General features: G+C 39.0%; 1 protein-coding gene across 6 annotated transcripts in view; it reads left to right on the forward strand.

Moving 5' to 3' along the window:
* NBAS (NBAS subunit of NRZ tethering complex) overlaps positions 1-17,863 on the forward strand; it is a 454,285-nt gene that overhangs the window by 219,961 nt on the left and 216,461 nt on the right. For all 6 annotated transcript variants that reach the window (XM_078349936.1, XM_054245191.2, XM_054245193.2 and 3 more), the window contains 2 exons: positions 5,160-5,273; positions 15,519-15,632. In XM_078349936.1, coding sequence (XP_078206062.1) covers positions 5,160-5,273; positions 15,519-15,632 — 228 coding nt within the window. The remainder of the gene's footprint in view (positions 1-5,159; positions 5,274-15,518; positions 15,633-17,863) is intronic.

Consider the following 17,863-nt stretch of genomic DNA (forward strand, 5'->3'; position numbering starts at 1 on the left):
CTTCTGCCACTTATTACTGGGTAACTGTAGGCAAGTTTTAACCTTTCTTTAAGTTTTCTCATTTACCAAATGGGGATGCCAATAAGAATCTTACAGAATTGCTTATAAGGACTGTCTGTACATTTATAGTGCCTGAGATATAGTAAGGGCTGTACAATATCAATGATTATTTTTGATACTTTACTTAAAAGCATTTTTAAAATAATCATATAATTAGGGTGGTCTCACCTGCGTTCTCATTCTTCCTGCCTCCTTTCTCTTCATTCCCTTTTCCTTTCTTCCTCTCCCTCCTCAGCATCTGTTCCTTCCTGTCCTTCCACCCCTCCCCACTTTGCTTTCATTTAATAAACATAAATTTAGGCACTTACCCTACTCCAGGAACTGAAATAATGAAGGGGACAGGCATTCTACAACTTTACAGGGCTGACACACTAATAATAAGACAGAAGTACCCCAGAGTGTCATATGTTAGTTTAAATTCTGCTGCAGCCACTTTGAGCTGTTTAACCTGTGGTAACAGTATCATTGAGCTTCACATTTCTCAGTTGGGGATAATAATAAAATATTCCTTAGATAGTACTGTAAGTTATATCTGGAGAAACCTTGTATTAGAAGATTCTGTTCTTCATAAGTATTTCTGTGAGTATGTCAGTAGGTAATAATGTAGCTAATTTTTTCTGAGGGATTTTTATGTTCCAAATATACTTTATATGTATTCACTAATTCTCAAAGTGCCCTTTGTAGTTGGGCGTTGTATTAGTCTGTTTTCACACTGCTATAAAGAAACACCCAAGACTGGGTAATTTATGAAGGTAAGAGGTTTAATTGATTCATAGTTCCACATGGCTGGGGAGGCTTCAGGAAACTTACAGTTATGGCAGAAGGCAAATGGGAAGCAAGGATCTTCTTCACATGTTGGCGGGAAAGAGAAGAGTGTATACGAGAATAAGGAAGTGCCACATTGTTAAACCATCAGTCCTAGTAGAACTCACTCACTATCATGAGAACAGCATGGGGGAAACCGCCCCCATGATCCAATCACCTCCCACCAGGTCTTTCCCTCAGTACCTGGGGATTACAATTCAAGATGAGATTTGGGTAGGGACACAGAGCCTAACCATATCATTTCTCCCCTGACCCCTCCTAAATCTCATGTCCTCACATTTCAAAATCAGTCGTGCCTTCCCTGCAGTCCCCCAAAGTCTTAACTCATGTCTGCATTAACTCAAAAGTTCAAGTCCAAAATCTCATCTGTGACAGGGAAAGTCCCTTCCACCTGGGAGCCTATAAAATCAAAAGCAAGTTGGTTACTTCCAAGATATAATGGGGGTACAAGCATTGGAATAAATGCACCCTTTCCAAATGGGAGAAATTTGCCAAAACAATGGGGCCAGAGGTCTGTGTAAGTCTGAAACCCAGCGGGGCAGTCATTAAATCTTAAAGCTCCAAAAGTATCTCCTTTGACTCTATGTCTCACATCCAGGGCACACTGATGCAAAGGGTGGGCTCCTGTGGCTTTGGGCAGCCTGGTGACTCATGCCTCTAGTCCCAGGACTTTGGGAGGCTGAAGTGGTTGGATTGCTTTAGCTCAGGAGTTTGAGACTAGCCTGGGCAACATGGCGAAACCCCGTCTCTATTTTTAAAAAATTAAAAAATTTTCCAGGCTTGGTGGTGCATGCCTGTAGTCCCAGCTACTTGGGGTGCTGAGGCAAGAGGATCGCTTGACTCTAGGAGGTTGATTGAGGCTGTAGCGAGTTGAGATTGTGCCACTGCACTCAAGTCTGGGCAACACAGCAAGACCCTATCTCAAAAACAACAACAACAACAACAACAACAACAACAACAACAACAACAACCATGTCCTACAAGGTCGTATTATCGTTTCCAATGTTCAGATGATGAAATCAAGGAACAGGGAGTTTAAGTAACTAGCTTAGGGTCGTCCAGCTAGTTAGAGGTGGAGCCAGTATTCAAACCTAAGTAGTTTGGCTCAAGAACCTGCATTGGTACCAGTAGACAATACTCTACTGAGGAAGAGGTGTGAGAGTAAAAGATTCTTTGAGAAGGAAACTTATCCTTTCACTGGCCAGCTAAGTGTTTGACTCCTGCCTATTACATCCTGGCCTACACAATTCAGATTCGTCTAATACTTCCGTGACATCACTAGTAACTTCATATGTTGTAGACCTTTGTTGCCATTACTGAGTGTCTGAAATTGGTATTTTACATCTATTGTTTGAGAGGCATTTACTACTCATGCCTCCTAAGATTGTGATGATTCTGTTTTGATATATAGGTAGCTGGTTAGAAAATACTTTTTACATCTCAGACATGTGCACGTGTGCACAAGTGTGTGTGCATGTGTGGGTATGTATACATGGGTTTTATAGGTTTTTAAAAAATCATTCGAGATTATATTTATAATTTCTACTGAAAAATTAGGTTATCTTTAATTATTAAAAGGTACATACATGAATAGCTTTTTCATGTTCATTCATTCAATTTGGAAAGGAATTTTAGGAGTCAAACATTTCCTTCTTGGAAAGATAATATCTAGGGCTTGTATTTACTTAACTGAGAATTCACATTTTGAAATACAATTAAGCAGGCCCTAAATCAGCAGAAAAGGGGAACTGCTATAGTGATTGTCCAGAGGATCAGAAAATACATAAGTAAATAAAGTAAAAAGTCATTTGAACATGGTAATTGCAGTCTATTAGAATCCTGCTCTCCAAATTTATTTAATGTACTTCAAATATTAGTAGTATGCATTGCTTAGGGCAACAGGAGACAAATAATCAAACTTGAGTGTTCCATTAAATGAAAGTTTAGAGAAATGATGATCCATTACTATGTGTAGTTTCGGTTCTCCACCTTGATTTTATTGAGCTAGAAAAAGAGTGGTAAGGAAATCCACTTAGTAGAATTATTGACGGTAGAGTTTCTCTTAGAAGGATACAAGAATTCATGTGCAAAGCCATAAAAGCAGCTATGAAAACTCCAGCTTTTTACATATATGGAATGCTGATAATATCTGCAACAAGTTTGTTTTGAAAATCAAATTAGAAACATGTAAAAAGTACCTATCTCATAATTTTCCTATGTTACTGAATCTGGAAAAAGCCCCATAAAATAGTAGTGGATCTTGAGGAAAAAACCCACAATTTTTTTTATTGTGGTAAGGTATGGAAAAGTTTCAAGTTACTATATTAGTGAGTTTTTATGATTATGCTGTAGTGAAAAACTCAGAATCTTCATACTGTGTGATAACAGGCTTATTTCTTGCTTACATTCATGTCCACTTTGGTGAGCCACAGCACCACCCATGAGACCCGGTATTCTCACAGTAGAGGGGAAAGCTCGGGACTGGAATTCCATGATGACTCTTGGCAGCTTTCACTCAAAAGTGCATGTATCATTTTCACTCACATTAATTGCCTATAGATGTCACAGGGCCAAGTCTCATGTTACTAAAGCAGGAATTTGGGATATTAACAGTTGCAGTGGATAATTGGGAAGAGTAATACAGTCTGCAGAAGCTATACTCAGATTGTAGGTATTCGCAATGGTGATTTTGAAGGAAGGAACTGAAGAGTACATTTACTTTATATTTTATTGTAAAGGCTACTCACAGCAGGATTATTGTTGTTAATATATAAATACTCATTTTAAGAGAGTCTATACTTTAGGAAGCACACACTGAAGTATTTAGCAATAAGGAGAAATGTTATTTGCCACTTATTCTCAAATGGTTCAGAAAAAATAAATGTATGTGTATTTGTGTGTATATATGTGTAACTATTTGTGTATATATGCACATGTATAAACATTTGTGTATATGTATTTATGTGCATATCTTTGTACATGTATAAGTATTTGTGCATATACATATTTGTGTGTGAATATATAGAGGAAGGAAGCAGGGAGGGTATGTGTGCATGATTGCACATGGACATATGTGAAGGTGCAAATCAATAATTTGTTGGTAATTGGTTAATCTCAGCAAAGAGTATAGAGGATTTCTTTGTACTTTCCTTGCAACCTTTCATAAGTTTAACATTAAATTGTAATAAATTCTTCCCCCCAAAAAAGCCCTTTCCAGAGAAAAAACACCACCTCTTCTCTTTATCTCCCCAATCCCTGGCCCCTCTCACCCAGGTAGAAGTTTTGAGAGAACACAGGATGTATGGAGAACAGTCACAGATTTAGGAAAGGGTAAAGGATTGAAGGTGTGAAAGCATATAGTGCGCCAAGTTGAATTCTAGTCCCATCACTTTTTCAGTGACCTTTGCCAAAGTATTTAACCTTTCTACATGTCAGTTTCTTCTCTTGAGGATAATAGTACCTGCCTTCTATTAATAAGAGTTTGCTGTGTAGGGTTAGTATACATAAAGCGCCCCCAATAGTGCCTGAGATGTAGTTCCTATTCCTTTCACATCAGCTGCTATTATCGTAGTTGCTACAATTATTGGGGACCAGCCTTCCTGACAGTGCCGTGTTTCTTAAAGGCTGCCATCTCTACTGTAAATAAGTACTATTTGTTCCTAAATTGTACGTGATACCCTTTGTCGAATTTTTTTTAATATGATTTTCATTTCTTCATGGTTTTAATTGATCAAACATGTTTTATTTTTCTGATATTCAGTTTATGTGAGAAAATTGGGCTTATTTTTGGAGGAAGTTTAATAAGTTGGAACAGTAAGCACTTTGAAGACTCCTGCCCTCCAAACTGGGGTGATGAGTGGAGATAGCAAATAGGTATTTGGGGCAAGGAATGGGGCTTTGGGGGTGAGGCGTGAGGGGGCCGGCATAATACTAAGTATATGAAGTTTTTAGAGGCAGATACTGTCTTGTTTAAATTTTTCCCTGAGTCCTGACATGGTACGTAAAACAGTGACAAAGTTTTTTCTAGTTTCAGATTAACACTTCATTTCCTGTGCTTCAGAAGTTTGGTTATAAAGAAAAGATCAGTGTTGTACACTATTTACTCAGAAGCAATAATAATTTTGCTGTTTGTGAAATGTGACTGTTACTTTTACTTAAGTCTCCTTCATCTGAAGCCTTACACAGTTTTCATTTTCTTTGGTTGCCTTATGTTAGGAAGGCCTTAACACCCTTTTGTGATGTCTGAGTCTTTTTAATGTGTCTTTCTTTTGTAGTGCGATTGTGCCCTGATCGGATCAGTCTCATCAAGGAGTGTATTTCCCAATTCCCCACCTGCTATAAACAATCCACCAAGCTTCTGGGCCTGGGTGAGCTGCTGAGGGTTGCGGGTAAGTCTTGAGTGCTAACCTGCAGAATTAAGCTTTCTGTGTTATTCTTGACATCATTGTAGGAGAATAGCAGGATATATATTTAAGGTGTCAGAAGAACATCTTTTTTATTAGATGGGGTGTTGCTCTGTTGCTCAGGCTGGAGTGCAGTGAACTCCTTCTGCCTCAGCATGTCAGCTAGGTAGGAAGAGCATCTTTGGGCAAGGATTAGTATTTTCTAGAAAAATTGGCATGTGAGAAAAAAGTGCCAATATTGAGCTTATGGGACCATCTGTCCTTTAAAGGAAGACAAGCCTATTCAGGGTGCCTCTAAGTGGTTGTGAGATCAGGAGCAGAAGTCAGTGTTACCATTTATAACCAGAAAGCCTACGTATAAAACAAGCCAGGCTGACCAGTTCACCTTCAGTGTCTAAATTTGGTTTTATATGTTTGATCCTGATCAATTTGTCAGGAAACTTTATGCATTTACTATTTGGTGGGGTTTTCATATATTTTATCTCATTTAATCATCTCATAAATGATGCTGATTTTGGTATTCTTCTCATTCTGCAAGGGAAGTTAGGGGTGAGAGAAGTTACATATCTTGCCCAGCAGGATTAAGTAGCAGTCTTTGGCTTTGGCTTTTAAGGAAAGTCTTTTTGACTCTACATTTTATATTTCCTTAACTACATTGTTCTGCTCACCAGTCTTTTTAATACTTTTTTTAAAATAATTTTGTCTTATGCTGATCTCTGCAAGAACAGTTGTTGGTCATTTGGTTGTATAAGCAGTGGTTTGAATTATATTCTCCTAAGCCATGTATATATATGTAACATATTTAATGGACTAAATGTTTTAAAATTCTAATATGTAGTACTCGTGAGGTCTCTAGTTTCAGTAAATCTTATGTGTCATTTATCCTTTTCTAGTCTGTATGAAGTTATCTTTATCTTAATCAGCATCTTTATCTTTGGACTTGCGGTAGACTGGAAATGTGATGGTAGTGTGACTGGGGCCAGTCATCCATTATAAGACATCTGGGATGAATGGGGAGGACAGTGGATGTGCAGTCAGAACACTGGTTCAGGTTCTAACTCTGTGCCACACATATGCTAAGTTACTTTAGTTCCATTTTCTGCTTCTGGAAAATAGGAATGATATCCCCTTTCTTTACCCGTGAAGGTATGAGAGACCCAAATGAGTTAATGCATGTGAAAGTGCTCTGTAAACTCTGACACACTCTCATCATCAGGGAAGAAATCCACAAGGATCCAGGCCACAGAAGCTAACAAAGCAGCTCAGAGGTGCCATCTGCCTTTTAATGTCCCTACTAGGATTTGTTTCCTTTTTTGTCTTTCTGACTTGTTGACATAGTAACAGGAATACCTGTGGTCTTGGCAATTTATATTAATTCTTAATGGGAAGAGAGAAAGTAATATTTCTCTGCTAGGTACTGTGGATACAAAGTTCTGTTACACATAGCTCCTGCCCTCTGAGAATTTAGACTCTTTGAGAGCTAGGGAAACAAGTAATTATGCTGCTGACATAGGATATGATCATAGTGCATGGCTTCCGTAAACAAATATTAGGAGACTTGAAGAAAAGCTATTATGCTAATTTTTGCCTAGGGAATTAAGAAAGGTATCAGAAAGCAGGTGGCCTTTACCTTATAGAGTGTTTTGGTTATCTATTACGGCACTGTAAACCACCCAAAACCTGGTGGCTTAAACAGCAACCATTTATTTTTCTTTCTCCAGAAAAAGAGAAAAGAGATTTTCTCAATCTCTTCTGGAGATTGGGTTCAGCTAAGCCAGTCATAGTCTTTTATGAAATTGCATCAGATTGTGACTAGGGATGGACTCATTTCAAAGGCTGCGTTACTCACATGTCTGGGCACTTGGGCTGGTAAGAATTAAATTACTGGGGGCTGATACAGAACTTTACAGGCATCTCTTCTTTATGTGATTTCTCCTTGTAGTTTTTCCATTTGTTGGTCTCAGGGTACCAGGACTTCCATCTTATTGGCTGAAGGCTCCTGGAGTCAGTGTTCCAGGAGAAACCAGCAAAATTTTCTTTTTTTTTTTTCTTGAGATGGAGTTTCACTTTTGTTGCCCAGGCTGGAATGCGATGGCATCATCTTGGCTCACTACAACCTCTGCCTTAGAGGTTCAGGCAATTCTCCTGCCTCAGCCTCCCAAGTAGTTGGGATTACAGGCATGTATCACTATGCCCAGCTAATTTTGGATTTTTAGGAGAGACGGGGTTTCGCCATGTTGGTCAGACTGGTCTCGAACTCCTGACTTCAGGTGATCTGTCCGCCTCGGCCTCCCAAAGTGCTGGGATTACAGGCATGAGCTACCATGCCCAGCTGCTTCAAGGCATTTTCTAATCTAGCCTTGATATTTGGGCAGCTTCATTTCCAGTATATTTTATTCCTAGATGCAGTTACATAGACCTTGCCAACTTCCAGGGGAATATTAACAGACCCTAACCTAAAGGCTTTAATAAGGCTGAGACTTATCTTTCTAAGATGGCTTATTCACATGGCTCTTTGCAGGAGGCCTCAGTCCTTTATGGCTGTTGGTAAGAGGCCTCAGTTTCTTGCTACGTGGAACTCTTCCATCAGGCTTCTTGAGCATTCTCTCAACGTAGCAGCTGGTTTCTCCTAGAGCGATTTGATTCACAAGAAAGCAAAGAGGAAGGTGTAATGCTTTTTATGATGTGGTCTTAGAAGTCACACACCATCACTTCCACTTTATTTGTGGGAGTAAATCGCTAAGACCAGCCCTTTGGTTATATTTTTCATTTAAACCACCTGTTCACATTGGAACTTTCTTGAATTAAAAACAGCTACGTAACTTTGAACTTTAAGATAACTGGCACATCTTTATATAGAAGTTCGCGTTAATAACAATACTCATTTTATGCTTTCATACTTAGTTCCTTCTTACTGTATCCTTTTAGGCAGAAATAGCAATCTCATTTTGAGAGTGAGGAAATAGGAATAGAGAAAAGTTAACTAATTATTGAGGATTTCATAGTTAAGAGGTTTTAAGTTAAACCCTTCACTCATATTCTGTTTCCACCTTTTTTGACACTATGTAATAATAATCAATGGACTTTATTGTCCTTCATTTCATTCACAAGACCTTTGCATCAGGCTGTTTTCACAGACTTCAGCAGATTTACCACATCTCAAATCAAAAATTAATTAATGTAGCATTAAAAGAAAGGAATGTATTCAAATGAGGTTATTAATGGGATTGAGTAATTTAGATACTTGCTCTGTTAGTCATGACTCAGCCAGAGAAGCAGAAACTGTAGGAGATATACATGTTACGGGCTTCACTACGGGGAATGGGCTTTCACTTCTCTGAGGATTGGCTAAGCAAGTCTGAAATCTATAGGCAGTCAGTCAGGAAGAGATCAGGAGCAGGAGGGAACTCTATGGACGTGGCCTGAAGCTGTCATTCACAGGTGGGAATCTCTCCCCAACCGCCAGCTCTTTTTTTATTTTATTACTTTATTTTTTAGGTTTTTGTTTACAGAAACCTGGTCTCACTATTTTGCCCGGGCTGGTTTTGAACTCCTGGGCTCAGTTCACCTGTTGCAGCCTCCCAAAGTGTTGGGATTAGGCGTGAGCCACTGGGCCCGGCCTCATTTCTTTCTTTCTTTCTGGAAAACCTCAGCCTCTTTAAAACCTTCCCTGCAGTTCAGTCAGACACACCAGGATTATCTAGGATAAGTTTCTTTATATAAAATTAGCTGAGTACTGGCTTTAATTATATCTGCAAAATACCTTCACAATACCATCCAGATTAGAGCTTGTGGGCCTATAATGTTTTTGTGTGTCAGCCTAGCTGACACATAAAAACATGATAATCTAGACTTTTCATATTTAATTTAGTGTATTGTGAAGAAATGCAAACATTTCAAGATTGTTACGTAGGAAATAGCTTTTATATTGTGTGATAGGTGCACTTATTATAGAGAAACATTACATATTATTCCATTTCCAATATAATATGTTACTGTTACTAAATCATGTGTGTTATTCTAATAATAGGTTTATGAATCTCAGTGCTACATCATACCTTTTTAAAAATTAATTTATTCAGAGACAGAGCCTTGCTCCGTTGCCCAGGCTGAAGTGTGTGGCACGATCATATCTCACGGTAATCTTGAACTCCTGGGCTCAAGGGATCCTTCTGCCTCAGCCACCTGACTAGCTAGGACTATAGGCATGCACAACCATGGCAAGCTAATTAAAAACATTTTTCTTCTTCTTTGGTGTGTGTAGAGATGAGGTCTCACCATGTCGTCCAGGTTGGTGTTGAACTCTTTGCCTCAAATGATCCTCTCACCTCAGCCTCCCAAAGTGCTAAGATTATCGGAATAAACCACCATGTGTGGCCCTAGAATCTTTTTAGACTAGATTGGGCTGATACTTGCCTTGGATTTTATTTAAGCATCTGACGCATATAAAGAAGGTGGATAGGGACGTATTTTAAAAGTTTTATTCAGCCCTTTCTGTAATATGTTTGCTTTTTCCTCCAAATCAAAGTATAGCTTAGAAAATCAAGGGACCTATATATATTTTCTATTTTTTCCTAGAAACATTAAAAATAATTTTAAGGCTCTTTAAAATATGGAATATTTTAGATTTTTGTTCTTTTTAGCCTAAATATCCAAATTACATTGTATTTCTTTTGTAATTGAATTATTTGTCTTATAATTGAAAATAACATTTCAAATTTAATCTATGCCATTTTTTTGTTTTTGTTTTTTTTTTGGGGGGCTGAGTCTCACTCTGTCACCCAGGCTGCAGTACAATGTCAGGGTCTCAGCTCACTGCAGCCTCTCTGCCTCCTGGGTTCAAATAAGTCTCATGCTTCATCCTCCTGAGTAGCTGGGATTACAGGTGTCTGCCACCATGCCCAGCTAATTTTTGTATTTTTAGTAGAGATGTGATTTCACCATGTTGGCCAGGCTGGTCTTGAACTCCTGAACTCAAGTGATCTACCCACCTCGGCCTCCCAAAGTATTGGGATTACAGGTGTGAGCAACTGTGCCTGGCCTCTGTGCCTGTTTTATTGAGCATTTACAGTCAAGTACTGCACAGCAATGGTACATGACATTCTGGTCAACAACTATCACATATGCCATGGTGATTCCATAAAATTAAAATGGAGCTGAAAATTCCTGTTGCCTAATGACATCGGCCATTATAACACATTATTCACCTTTTTGTGGTGATGCAGATATAAACCTTCTATACAGTCAGTTGTGTAAGTTTGCCACATATAATTATGTTGGTAAATAATTCTTGGTAAAGGTACTAAATGATTGTGTTACTTCCTTATATACTTACTATACTATATATATTTACTATACTATGTTATTTTCAAAGGTGTGCCTCCTATTGATAAAGAAAAAAGTTAGCTGTAAAATAGCCTCAGGTAGGTCCTTCAGGAGGGATTCCAGAAGGCACTGATATAGGAGATGATAGCTCCATGTTTTGTGGCCCCAGAAGGCATCCCAGTGGGACAAGATGTGGAGGTGGAAGAAAGTGATATTGACGTCCTGACCCTGTGTTGGGCTAGACTAATGTGTGTGGTTGTGTCTTAATATTAAACAAGAAAAGTTTTAAAAAGTGAAAAAATAAAAAGAAAAAAGAAAAGTCTGGGCATGGTGGCTCAGGCTTCTGATCCCAACACTTTGGGAGGTTGAGGCAAGGGAATCACTTGAGAAGTTGGACATCAACCTGAGAAACTTAGTGAAATCCTGTCTCTACAAAAAATAAAAATAAAAAATGTCGTGGGTGTGATGATGTATGCTTGTAAGGCCTAGTTACTTAGGGGGCTGAGACAGGAGGCTGCCTTGAGCCAAAGCATTCATGAGGTTACAGTGAGTTATGTAACTGTTGATCATGCTATTACACTCCAGCCTAGGCGACACAGTGAGATTCTGTTTTTGTTTGTTTGTTCGTTTTGAGACAGTCTCGCACTGTCACCCAGGCAGTAGTGCTGTGGCGCGATCTCAGCTCACTGCAGTCTCCACCTCCTGAGTTCAAGCAACTCTGCACCACCACACCCAGCTAAATTTTTTGTATTTTTAGTATAGACGTAGAGACAGGGTTTCACCATGTTGGCCAGGATGGTCTCAATCTCCTGACCTTGTTATCTGCCTGCCTCAGCCTCTCAAAGTGATGGGATTACAGGTCCAGCCTTTTTTTTTTTTTTTAAGTTAAGGTAACCTGTAGTTAACTTATTACTGAAGAAAGAAAAACATTTTTTACTAAACTTCATGTAGCCTCAGTGTAGAGTGTTTATAAAGTCTGCGGTAGTGTACGGTCATACCCTGGCCTTCACATTCACTCACCACTCAACAAACTGACTCACCCAGAGCAACTTCCAGTCCTGTAAACTCCATCCATGGGAAATGTCCTATACAGAGGTACCATTTTTTAAAATCTTTTGTACAATATTTTTACTGTACTCTTTCTATTTTTAGATATACAAATCCTTACTATTGTGTTCCAGTTGCCCATAGTATTCAGTACAGAAACATGCTGTACAGGTTTGCAGCCTACTAGTAGAAGGCTATGCAATATAGCCGAGGTGTGCGGTAGGCTGTGCCATCTGGGTTAGTCCAAGTGCACTCTGTGATGTGTGCACAAGATGGAATCGTCTAATGGCACATTCCATAGAATGTATTCTCCTTGCTGAGCAACTCATGGCTAGTTTTTTGAGCCTCTCTATTATGTGCCTAACTTGATGCCGGGTATTGCATCTAACTATGAATCAACCCCTGTCTGCAAAAAGCTTACATTTTAATAGATAATATCGATTATGAAAAGGATCACCGCAATTTGTTTTGTCATGTTAGCCTACCATTGAAATAAATTATTTTTAAGAGACTGGAAAGTAAAGGAATATGTTGCAAGGGCAACAAAAATCTGTATTTTAGGTAAAGAAATAACATTTTATGTAAAGTATTTTTAAACATTTTTGGGAAAATAATTTTAGGTCTTTTACCATGAGCTGAATTGTTTTGTGCATTTTTAGACTCTAGAAACTTACTCTGATAAATAAAAGATTAGTACTGTCAGTGAAACTATAAACTTACTCTGTGTTTAAGGATTTTTCCCCTTTATATTTGTCATTTAAGAACACACAAAGGGGAAAATACTTTTAAAAGACATAGCAAAAATGTTTCAAGTCCCTGTTGGGAAGAAAACTTTCTCTTCACCTACTTTGGTTTGCATGGGTGGTTGGGAGCCTGTGAGTTAACTGACAGTGGAAAGGAGGAAACAAATTGTTTTACATTTGCATGCAGAAGTCAGTGAGTGACTAACAATTCTTGAAGAGCAAGAAGTAGTTTATATACCAACTTAACAAGAAGGGGGATGGGATGGGAAGGCCTAGGGCTTCAGTGGGAAAGTATAGAAGGTTCTAATTGACAGTCTTTATGCCACCTGAGTTCTCACAAAACTCTTTTGGAGGGGGTTTAATTGCAGTTATATTTTAGGGAGACTCTGCTTTATTCAGACAAGATAAATTCAGTTAGGATTTCTTTCTGCATCTTCTGTAGCTCAAATGTTTTCACTTTGAAATAAACTGTACCGGAACTGTGATCCCTTGAGCCCCAAATTATTTTCATTCTGTCAGCCTTTATAAGGAGAAGAAGTCAAAAATTTTGTTTAATTTAATGTAGGTTGTGTGTTGGCTGGCACAGTAATGTTGTGGTTGTTGCAGGTGACAGGCTGTTTGGCTCCTCACAGAATAAAAATTAACACAAGCCTGGTGTGGTGATTCACTCCTGTAATCCCAACACTTTGGGAGGCCAAGGAAGGAGGATTGCTTCAGTCTAGGAGTTCAAGACTGACCTGGGCAACATAGCAAGACCCTGTCTGTACAAAAAGTAAAAAAGTTAGCCAGGTTTAGTGGTATGTTCCTGTAGTCCCAGCTACCCTGGAGGCTGAGTTGGGAGGATTGCTTGAGCCTGGGAGGTCGAGGCTGCAGTGAGCAGTGATAGTGCCACTGCATTCCAGCCTGGGCAACTGAGAGAAATCCCATGTCTAAATAAATAAATAAACACACCACAGACACACAGACACACACACACACACTCTCTCTCTCTCTCTCTCTCTCTCTCTCTCTCTCTCTCTCTCTCTCTCTTTCTCCAGCCTGAGCAACAGACAGAAAGCCCATCTGTAAATAAATAAATGAACACACACACACACACACACACACACACTCCAGCCTGGGCAACAGAGAGAAACCCCATCTCTAAATACACACACACACACACACACACACACACACACACACACACACACACACAGGGCCAAGCAGTTTTCCCAGACAAGGCTTTTATTTTAGGGCTTGTGGTCAAGCACATGGGAGGCAGAGGCGCAAGGACTCTCGGTAGACTCCCTGAAAAAGCAAGTAGGGTTTTTTGTTGTTGTTTTTGGTTTTGTGTTTAGGCAAAGGGCAGGAATTGATATCTGGGGTACCGTCTGCCAGCTGGGCTGGGCAGCACACGTAGCGGGTAGGGTATGCAGTGTATTTGGTGGCCATAGTTACCTTAAGTAATGGGGTCACTTGGTGGTCTGGTTGGTGGCAACAGGCTGCAAATCCATTTTCCAGCTTTTGTTCCTCAGGAGAGAGGCTCCACAACCGTGGTTTGATATTTGGATTTTCTTAAGTCCATTTCCCAGAATTCTTTAAGTTTTAAAAGGCATGGTTAAACATTGTGAGAGCACAATGGCCATTCTCTCGGTATGACTAAAGCCCCAGGGTTAGTGGGTAAATGGCCAGCAAAGTAATGGTGTGGGTTTTGTGATCAGTTGGACAACAGAAGAGAAAAATAATATGTGAAGGGGGAGCCATATCCCATTCCTATTTCTATCATAGTGATTCTGTTTACACGGGGTAAAGTTGATAGTAAAAGACTTGCTTTAAGATAATATAAATCATATTTTTCATCTCCATTTTGATATCCATACATCTGTGTGATTAAAATCCATGGGTGCTGACACATATTTAAATGAGAGGCTGAGGCATGAGGATCACTTGAGCCCGGGAGTTTAAGACCAGCCTGGGCAACATAGGGAGACCTGTCTCTTCAAACAAACAGACAAACAAAAAAAAATTAAGAGAGACTCTGTACTATAGGTATGGGGACTACTGCAATGGAATTTTGCAGTAAGAGAGAAATTGGGATTTTTAAAAGCAAGCTTATCACATTAAAACTTGAGATAGTTTATTTTGAGCTGACAGCAATTCGTGAATCAGGCAGCACCAAAATGAAAGTGTTTCGGGGCTCCAGTGAGTGGGTGCAATGGGAACATTTTATAAGCTGTTTGTGGGCAAAGAAAATATTTGATTGGTTAATGTGAATAGTCCCTAGTTAGAGGATAGTTGGTTGTTTCTGCTGGGTTAAACTTACTTTGTTTTATCGTTTCCATTGAGTTGGATTTTACTTATGTTGGGACCTAAGTGGAGGCAGATGGAAAATTACAAAAACTCATCATCAAGGGTAAGGAGGCATTCTGGTTAAACCACCTAACAGGGTACAATTTCTTGCCTGAGGGCTGGCCAGCGTGACCAGATACCATCTGGGGGTTGATGGCAGGTCTCTGGGATTTGATCAGATATCGGGGATGACCAGATATCCAGAGTAGGGGATTCTCGCCACAGCTGACAGCAGAATTTTTGCTAAAATTGGACTCTCAAGGATATGTCCAAGGACAGGGCCCAGTAAAGCTCAGAGGAGCCCAGTGATAATTTGTTAAGAAACAATCTTTTCAGTGCTCTGGACATTGTATTTCAATTTCTAAATAGTAATTGAATTTTTAAGATGAGAAGTTTATTGCTGCATTATCTTCATCCGTTCACTTAATTTTTCAAGCCCCTTTGGTAACATGCTTTATTTTGGAAACATAGATTTTCTTTTCTTTCCCTTACCCTGGTAAACCAAGACTTTTTTGCAGGGCTTTGAACTACTCTGATTTTGGACTTTCTGATTTGTGTATTTTAATTAGGAGCTAATATTAATTATTGATCTCTTAGAAGACTGATAGCTAATTCCATGCTTCATAAGTGGATTGAAAGGTCAAAGCAACTTTTTCCTTTCATCTTCTGAAATCAGTTTAATCTCTCAGTTTTATTTTTGAAGTAATTTGAAAGACAGTGTTAACAAGCTCTTCTGTCAATTGATGTTGCTTGTCATAATCATTCAGTCCTTTGTTTGGACTTACAGGTGAGGATCCAGAAGAAAGGCGGGGGCAGGTTCTAATCCTTTTAGTGGAGCAGGCACTTCGCTTCCATGACTACAAAGCAGCCAATATGCATTGTCAGGAGCTGATGGCCACAGGTGAGCAGCTTATTTAACACTTTGCCCATGTCCTGTTTCTGTGATGAGTAATGGCAAATGTCTGTTATGAAATCGATTGACCTGATTGGTGGGCCAGCCATGTTGAGGCTTGAGATACATCTTATGAGCACTGGTAAGTATATATGCTGTGTACTTATATGTTAATATAAACATTTTAATGGATTGAGACACATTTTATTTGAGATTTTGGTTGCTTTCTAGTCCCTACTGAAAATATGCTCATCATTTAAAAATAATTTTGTGTAAAGTATTTTAATGCCATTTCCTATATTTGTTATCTAAGAGAAAATCTAAATGTTTAGATTGTTTACAGTTTGTGTCTAGATTGTCAATAATTCCATTCTTTAATTTATTTTTTAAAGATAGTGTATTAGTTCGTTCTCACACTGCTGTAAAGAAATATCTGAGGCTGGGTAGTTTATAAAGGAAAGAGGTTTAATTGGCTGTTGGTTCTGCAGGCTATACAGGAAGCATGGCAGCATCTGCCTCCTGGAAGGCTTCAGGGAGCTTTCACTCATGGTGGTGGTGGGGGGGTGGGCTACACACTTTTAAACAACCAGATCTTACAAGAACTCACTATCACAACAACAGCACCAAGTGGATATGGTGTTAAATCATGAGAAATTGTCTCCATGATCTATTCACTTCCCACCAGGCCCACCTCCAGCATTGGGGATTACCTTTCACATGAAGCTTGGATGGGGACACAGATCCAAACCATATCAGATAGCATAGTGCTTTTCAAACTAATGTTGAGAAATTGGGAAGTGTTTTTCACCTCCAAAATTCTTCATATTGAAATTCAGATTCAAGTCTCTGCAGGATAATCAGATTTTATTGTAGAATAATTCCTCATTTAAATAATGCATTCTTCAGTGTGATAAGTTTTGCTTTGTTTTGTTTTTAATCATGGGCTCTGTACTAAATTGTCAACTTTCCATGGCCGTGCTTGAATATGTGAAGGCCCAAACACATCTTTCTACCCACTATCAGTCCATTAACAGGGAGTGGTTAAAACGCAGGGCTTCACTTCATGATGACTCCTGGAGCTCTGCACTAATGATCTGTGCAACTTTTGCATATGTACTGTTAAAGAAAACATTATTCTGACATTTGTTAACAACAGCAAGGACTATTGTGATGGGTATGAAGGCCACTGCAATAGGGGAGAGAGATTGCACTCAGCTCTGCATACAACAAGCACAGCTGAGCATTTGTAACCAGCAGGCTAACTGAAGGGTCAGTGGATGGAAAATCACTAAGAGGAGACATCAAGGGCAGGGGGATCGTTGCTAAAATGATTTAGTAGGAACTTGCTGAAGGCTGGCTAGGATGCTCAGATATCATGGCTGAGGGATGAGTAATTTGATCAGCTCCTGAGAGTTCAAGGATTCTGGCTAAACTAACTTAGCAGGATTCTTGCTAAAACTGGAGGATGCAGGCCAATGCTGGGGGCCAAGGTTGAGGCCTAGTTGAGAAGAGGGCTCAGGGTAGTCAGATTTAAGTTTGGTCACAGAGAGGATCTTTGGCTTTATTTCCATGAAAACATTTAAAACTGTAGACAGATATTCAATATTTTACAACCTCAGCATTAGCAAATTGTTTTACTAAATGAGCTGTGTTCCATAATATTAACCAAGTGATTTTGCAACATTAAATTTAGAAGAACTATGGCGCTCTGTGAAAATGTACTGATCTGAATTGTTTTTATGGAGAGCTTTATACTGGTAAAAGTAATATCTGAATTAATTTTTACTTCACATATTTAGAAAAAACTATTTTGGACTATAAGTTTTGTACTTAGACAAATAGGCCTACTTTTAGGCTGGAATGCCTTCAAATAAGAATAAAAATGTATTAAAAATTCAGAGTATAATGTATAGGAAAAAGATTCCTGCTGGGAGTTTGGGGTGATTCTGTCACTGTCCTTACATGTCTGTCTTCATTTATAAAGTAAGTGATTCTGTGTGGGGTTCTATCATAATGTCTCTTTTTCTGCACTTCACAGTTTACATGTGCTTTCGAATACAAATGTTACTTAATTCCTTCAACAACCCAAGAGGAAGGTGTTATTATTGTCCTTTTGTACTATGAAAAGTATTGGGATACTTTTGGTGCTTTCTTAAGCTCTCTCACAAATGCTAAGTAGCAGGGTTGGACCAGGCTCTCAAGTCTTCTGAATTCAGATGGCCGCCTTTTTACAGAACATC

Source organism: Callithrix jacchus, chromosome 14 (genome assembly GCF_049354715.1).
Source record: "Callithrix jacchus isolate 240 chromosome 14, calJac240_pri, whole genome shotgun sequence".
Taxonomy (NCBI): domain Eukaryota; kingdom Metazoa; phylum Chordata; class Mammalia; order Primates; family Cebidae; genus Callithrix; species Callithrix jacchus.